The sequence below is a fragment of the Clinocottus analis genome, unplaced genomic scaffold, assembly GCF_023055335.1.
Source record: "Clinocottus analis isolate CAN_PGR_092001 unplaced genomic scaffold, fCliAna1.0.p SCAF_8, whole genome shotgun sequence".
NCBI lineage: Eukaryota > Metazoa > Chordata > Actinopteri > Perciformes > Cottidae > Clinocottus > Clinocottus analis.
In genome coordinates, this window is record NW_027176240.1 from 17,397,975 (window position 1) to 17,405,146 (window position 7,172).

General features: G+C 44.1%; 1 protein-coding gene across 1 annotated transcript; it reads right to left on the reverse strand.

The window, feature by feature from the left end:
* Nucleotides 1-2,282: 2,282 nt before the first annotated feature.
* cyp1b1 (cytochrome P450, family 1, subfamily B, polypeptide 1) lies at nt 2,283-6,866 on the reverse strand. Its single transcript, XM_068568246.1, has 3 exons — nt 6,600-6,866; nt 5,442-6,449; nt 2,283-4,659 (listed from the first exon to the last, which is right to left on the reverse strand). Exons 2-3 carry the CDS (start codon nt 6,437-6,439, stop codon nt 4,053-4,055), a joined length of 1,605 nt encoding a protein of 534 aa, XP_068424347.1. The 5' UTR covers nt 6,440-6,449; nt 6,600-6,866; the 3' UTR covers nt 2,283-4,052.
* Nucleotides 6,867-7,172: the final 306 nt, after the last annotated feature.

The window sequence follows — 7,172 nt, forward strand, 5'->3', positions numbered from 1 at the left end:
ACGCTGACTTGTAATTAAAATGTGCACTGATTTTCTTTGTTGGTGGGGGTCATAAACTACATTGATATTAATCCAAAAACAAGTAGAAATGTTAAAAGCAGGCTCCGGCATGACTTCCAGTGATTGTAGAGTTCTCTGGCATCCGTCCCCTTTTTTATCCAGACTCTATATTCTGTGCCAAAGCAATTTTGAATTTGTTACTGAATCAGATTTAGGCCACCAGTCTAGTCATGTTGCAGCCCTTTTTTTTATTTTTTTTTATCATGGTAGAACTACTCTAAATGAGCACTGGGTATTATGTTTATACAGTCATGAAAACGTCACCTCTCCTTGACTGATTTCACAAGCCTCCTGTGCAGTCGAAACCGCTGCAGAATTCACTCACAACTTTAGATGTTGTATACTTATTCTCAGGCATCATGTACAATGTCTCTGTCAGTGATTGCATCTGATCTTGATGTCTGTACACGCTGGCTTAAAAGACAAGGACGCGATTTTGCAGATGCTGCCGCTTTCAGGTTTTCCTGCACGAGCAAGAACATCTGAATGCGGCAGCGTTTGCAAAATCGGTTCTGTCCAAGTGTCGACAATATCCAGCAGCTCTACAACTGACCAGTTTCTACAGTATATCGTGTTAGTTCAATATCTGCCAAAACAGTGAAAAATTACGCATTTTGGTTTTATTGGGGAGTTATGTTCTGCAATAGTTTCTGGGAAATCTGGCAATTGGAAATCCTCACAGTTTATGGAGTGCTTCTTCACTAATTTAAAATTCCAAACAAACAATGCTTGGTTTGGTAAAGGTGGAAAACTAGCTGTTTTCCCGCCTTCATGCCAACATACGCTAACTAGATGCTACCTGTAGCCTTGCTGTTCCACATAAAGACATCAGTGGTTTAGCAGAAAATGAATAAGCATATTTCTCAAAATGTATTAAGAGTTCCTTTAATCTCCTTCAAGGCCAGAGGCCGGCCATCGGTTTCTCCCTCCATGTGCTTTGTGTACGTATTCAATAGCATTGTTAATAAATTTGGGATAATTTCATTAACCACATATTTATCTGGGAACCTGGGCCATGTAAACATCATATGAACCACAGCCGGTAGCCTTGACTTGAGTCTATTGTTCCCTTATTTCTGACCTACCGGTTGGTCCCAACCGCCTACGTGGTCCCTGAACGCCACATCTCTAAAAGCCTCGCAAGTGGTCATCCAGATCTCCATATATCGCCTCATTCCCAATCTAAGCTTGTCTTAATTTACACAACTCATAGTCAAATCTCCCTGTGTGCATGTTGCGTCCTCGGCCATGCAGGACACACACTTCAATAGAAAGATTCATGGTAATCTTGCTCTAATGCGGACTTTGACAGATGTAAGCTGTAATGACATAGAATGCATCTCACCACCAATTTGTGCAATGTGTCGTCCTTCTGACTTCTGAGTTGGCTTTTTCAACCTGCTTTACTGATGCAAGACGTGACTTTTCTCCCGTCATCTTTTTAATCGGAACGTACCTCAGATATGTGTTACTTTTGTGTTTCTCCATGTACCAAACTGAGCAGAATATCACAGCTCTGTGGCTGTGCTGTAACAGTTGCTTCCTCCTGCAGCTTCCTGTAATGCAAGCAGGCAAACACAACAAAAGGAATAACCCCTGGAGGCTGATATTGTCTGCTATCATAACTCAAGTCATTATCCCACTGATACAAGCATATTACCCGTGAAATTGTCAGCGACTCTGAAGCTCATTTGTCTTTAATGATCTGTCAACTCCGTCCGACTCCTGATTTCAGGGTTGAGAGGCGGAGGAGTAAACTGAGGGTTTTGCTTCCGACTCCAACAGATTGTTCTTGGAGCGTTGCCACCCGTGTGACTTTACTGGCTCCACTTCGTCTTCAGGTTTTGTTCTTGCAAAAAGCAGAACCAGCGGAGCTTTGAGAGTGACGTATCGGTAATCATCCAATGTAGTTGTGTCTGAATTTGTCACGCACAAAAAGTTGTCTGGCCGGCTGAGTGCAAACTGATCAAGGACAGGATGTTCTGGCAGGGTGAGATAAAAATGCTCCCAAACGCTTCCCTTTTAGTTCTCACCTAATCTGGCAACATACCTTTTTTTCTATATTCACATTCAGACTATGAATGTTATTTTTGTCAGCATCATAGTCATGTTCTTGTCAAATCTTTTAAACCCTTTTTTTTTTTTTTTAAATATGTCCATTGTTTCACCTTTAACCTGTTGAAAGAAGCAAAAAAAGACAAAAGTATAGTTAACGTGTCTGTTTATTATGGAACTGTACATTATCATTCAAAACAACGTGCAGGCAAGCGGGGCTCCGGTCCCAAATGTTTTCTCAAAAAAAACAAAAAATAAATCTATTTAAAAAAATACCTTCAACTTTGTGTCATTTCCCCTCAGTCTATGTTCGCCCTAACATTGTTGTGGCGGGCTGTTATATTCTAGGCTACTGCTAATACTATTTGAGGATTTTCTGAAAAGATTTTTTGTGCATTCTGTTAAGAAAACACTTTCAAGTGCATAAAGCTGTTGTAAATGGCACAACAAAACAAAAAAAGAACCTCCCCAGGGAGTGGGATGCCCCTGGACCCCCCTAGGTTTGGGCGGAGCGTTGAATGTTTACAACGTCTGGCTCCGCCCCTGGCATGCAACACATGACATGGAGTGTTTTCATGAGGTGACTTTGACCCCGCGGCACCCATCAGCACGATGCCATTTCAGATGTCATTTTTTAAATTTCCCAGTATGTGAAAGTGATCATTGTATCATTTGGTTTTTTGAGGAAAAAGGAAACACGACGGATGCAATTATTTCTGATCTTACTGATTAAACTAGCCGTCAGTGACGCAAATTCACTAAGATTACGTTTCCTCTTGATCGAGACTAGTAATTTTTCTAATTGTCTCTGGAAAGCAGTGTGTCAGGATTGTTGTCTCACTGAGGGCCATTGATACACCTGTATACACCTGGTCTGTTACTTGCTTAAAGTCACCAGTTTAAAAAAAAAAATGCATCTGAATTACATTTCTCCAAAACGTTTTGTCAGGAAACCTCAGCCTCTCGTGCTAAAGCAGCGATTACATGAGTCTATGGGAAATATTAAGTAGATTTATCCCCACTGTCCCAACCTGACAGCATGAATATGTCTGTAAATAAAAAAACAACACAAAGAATAAGTAGAATAAAGAACGGGATTACGGGCATTTTGAGCATGGGAATTAAATTACGGAGTGAAACAATTTTCCATATAGCAGCATTCTACAACATTCAAACTTTAACCAAAAACAGCAACAACAAAAAAGCAGGAAATAGGCGACCAAATAACACTGATGTAATGTTAGTGTTCCCACACTGGCACTGGACAGCAGATCACATGACACAGGCAGAAGGCCCGATTGCAGCAGGTCTATTCGGCCTCAGCCGTTTCTAAATGACATCTTCAGTATATTCAGACGCGCTCGATGAAAGGTCTTCCAGTTAGAATGGTGTTTGACATTTCATAGGCCTTTTTCCTGAGTAACTAAGCTTTTAGACTCTCTGTATGAAAGACATGTTGTGAGCAGACATTATAAAACTGATGCACTCAATGAGCTTATTCGCCTGTTCACGCAGAATCACCGCATCGGTCACGAGTCCGACCTTTCGTCACAATGAACGTCTCCGGCTTCAACTGTTCAACTTTTTTATCCAACGTACATTGCAGGAAGTTTGACACAGCAACCGTTTGTTGAGAAAACCATTATTAAAATGGCGACCAACTTCCTAAAAAGTTGACATGTTTAGTGACCTTTTAATTTGACAGTAAAGATGCTTTTTAATCGATTTCTGCAGCAATGCTGCTCTGAAACAGATGCCACATCTGTTCCTTCCTGGCATATAATGCTTAAAGATATTTCAGTAATCAGTGATAAGATTTTAGCCTGAGATTTCAGCTTATACATGTAGTTTTCAGCCCACGAATGTGAGCGATAGTTCATAAGTCTTTTGTGTTACAACCTTCATTTGTTTTGCTTATTAGAGTATATATTTTCTGTTCATGAGTCTACTGAGAGCTGGACTTTGACTTCCTCCGGGACGGCCGGCCTGGTCGCCGCATTCAGCAGCCTCATATCTTCACGCAGAGTCACCGCTATGGAGTAGGCATGTGGTTTCAGAGTCAGGCCGTAGTGAAAGTCCATTTTGACCATCTTGGCCGGGTCCACGGTGATGTGGCACTGGTGGGCGATCAGGGAGGTGAAGAGGAAGAGCTGCACCTTGGACAGCTCCTCGCCGATGCACCGCCGCTTCCCCAGGGAGAAGAGGAGCACGCTGCCAGTCAGGTCCTTGTTCAGCGCTCCGTCCTGGCCCAGGAAGCGCTGGGGGTCGAAGGTCTCCGGTTGGGCCCAGCGGGCCGGGTCGTGGTTGATGGACCACTGGTTGACGAAGACGACGGTGTTCTTCGGGATGGCGTAGCCCATGATGGAGGTGTCCGCCGTGGTGGAGTGGGGGATTGTAAGCGGCAAGAAGCTGGTGAAGCGCATCACCTCGTAGATGAAGGCCATGACGTAAGGCAGCTGCAGCTGGTCCTCGATGGAGGGCAGCCGGCTGCGGTCTACCACCTTGCCAACCTCCTGCTGGAGACGCGTCTGCATCTCTGGGAACCTACGTTCACAGGTGGAGAGCTACATTTTAGGTGACACCCTCGCTGGCAGAGGTCACACTTATATTCTATTAAATATTACATATAATATACCCCCAATGTCTCAACCTGACAGCATGAGTAGGTCTGTAAATAAAAAAGAACATGAAGAAGAAGTAGAATAGAGAACGGGATTACTGGCATCTTGAGCGCGGAAATTAAATTACAAAGTGACACGTTTTTCCATATAGCAGCGTTCTACAATATTAATTTTAATAACAAAGTAAGTGCATAGGCACAATTATTGAGCATTTCACACAGTGTTGTTGAAAATCTCTAAAGAGCTCTTTCTATTCAAACAATATATATATATATATATATATATATATATATATATATATATATATATATATATATATATATATATATATATACATACACATACATACATATATATATATATATATATATATATATATATATAGTATATAAATAGCTCAAAGGATTAGAAAAAAAGGATCTCAGTATTTGCGCAGTAAAATGCTGACTGGGCACTTTCACTTGTGTGCGGTTTCAGCCACTGATGTCTTGCTGCCGATACCTGAATCCACATCCCCTTCGTCCCCCAACACCACCACTACCATCACCATCAGGCTGTCACATGACACACATGCTGAACTTCCTCAAGTCTGCACAGCTTTAGCAGCAAGATGATTTATTATCCGGTGTTGCTTGCCATCATAGTGTGTCCGTTTGTGGACATCTAAAAGATCTCTATAAAAGTGAGCGGAATGCGTTTGCTTACTTGACCAGTAAAAGGATGATCCACTGCAGTGCAGTTGACAGGGTGTCTTGACTCGCTCCAAATATGTCTCCCATCGTGGGGGTCACGTAGTCCTTCCCCGATGAGAGCCCGGATGAGTCTCTCAGCTGGTCCATCGCCAGTATAAAGGCATCTGTCATGTCTTTGATGACGCTCGACTGGAAGTTTTTCCTGTGTTCCATAACTTTGGCTCGAATAAATGAGTGAAACTCCAGGTTGAGCAGCTTGAAGTTGTCAAATATGGTCTTAATGGGGTTGGGGAAGTACTGCAGCCAGGGCATCACGTCCACGATGCTGCCCGCCCCCACCGTTTTTGTGAACTGTTCATTCCTGCCCACCACCTGCAGGAACTCCTCGTCATCGTAAGAGTACCGTTTTCCAAAGCACACCGCGCTCATGATGTTGGCCGTGGACACCACGAGGTCCGTCATGGGCTGGAAGTACTGGTGCTGCCTGGTCTTTTTCACGAACTGCTCCAGCAGCTCCTTGACCTCGCACAGGACGTGGTGCTCAAACGCCTTCTTGGTTTGCGGGTTCCCGGTGGAGAACATGCGCACGGTGGACAGGGCAACCCGGCGGTGCATCTTCCACCAGTTCGTGATGGTGCCGAACGCGAGGCTGTCCCCGCCGCTGATGTACTGGAAGGAGGTGAAGTCCGGTCGGCCGGCGAACGCGGGTCCCTGCTTGATCAGCGCCTGCCTGATGGAGTCCCCGTTCAGCACCACCACGGCCCGGGAGCCCAGTTTAATCTGAAAGACGTCGCCGTATTTCTTTGCCATGCGCGCAAAATACAGGTGCGGCGCGTTGCCAAGCTGCATCGCGTTGCCGACAAACGGCCAGCCGAGCGGACCGGGCGGGCCGGGGCTGGAGCGCAGGCGCTGGAGCCAGCGCCACAGGTGGAGGGAGAGCAGCAGAGTCACAAATGCCAGCAACAGAGCTCTAGTATTGGCCTGGTTAATTCCCTGCCATGTGTTATCCATGATGGGGATCCTGCAGGGGAATAAGATTTGACTATTAAACACACTGACATGAACTTATATATATATATATAGGGTCTATGATGAGGTGTAGGCTTGTGAAATAAAATAAGTTAAGAATGTAAAGAAAACATTAAAATACAATCAGGCGGTGATTAACTACCTGCTTTATGTCCTCGGTGCATCAACAACAACAAAAATAGCAGGCTTTACAACGTATCCAATATATTCACTGCTGATTCTGTTTCGGATCCAACTTTTTTCTGTGTATCCAAGAACTAAATGCAAAGACTACATGTTTTGCCTTCAAATTATTCAGTAATTAGTCTTAATTGCGCGCTCCCCGTGCTCCCAGTCCGCAGCCTGCCTCTGCTTTGAAGCCCCACTGCAACCAGTGAAGTTATTTATCCTCACAGCAGCGCAGCATCACGGCCCGCCAACGTCTGCTGGTGTCCCGGCTTTGTTACAGTGGGCAGGTTTGTTGCAAAGGGTGTCAACCCACCCTCCCTCCATCATGCCTCCTCCTCCTCCTCCACTCTTCTCTCCCTCCCGCCCTGAGTGTATTACTTACAGGCAACACACGTTATTGTCCGAATTATAACCCAGCGCATTTGAAGCTGAGAAAAATAAGTGAACTGAAGTGGTTTACATTTTTTAATGAGACTATCCAGCTGCAGTAATACACGAATTACGCTTTTTTTAAAAAATGTTTTTGAATATCAATAAACGCTTTAAT

What these genes read in the sequence shown, in the direction of transcription:
- cyp1b1 (XM_068568246.1), bottom strand. Translation starts at nt 6,439, where the DNA reads ATGGATAACACATGGCAGGGAATTAACCAGGCCAATACTAGAGCTCTG. An exon ending in ATCATCCTTTTACTGGTCAA is followed by an intron (nt 4,660 to 5,441) that starts GTAAGCAAACGC and finishes CTGTGAACGTAG; the next exon opens with GTTCCCAGAGATGCAGACGC.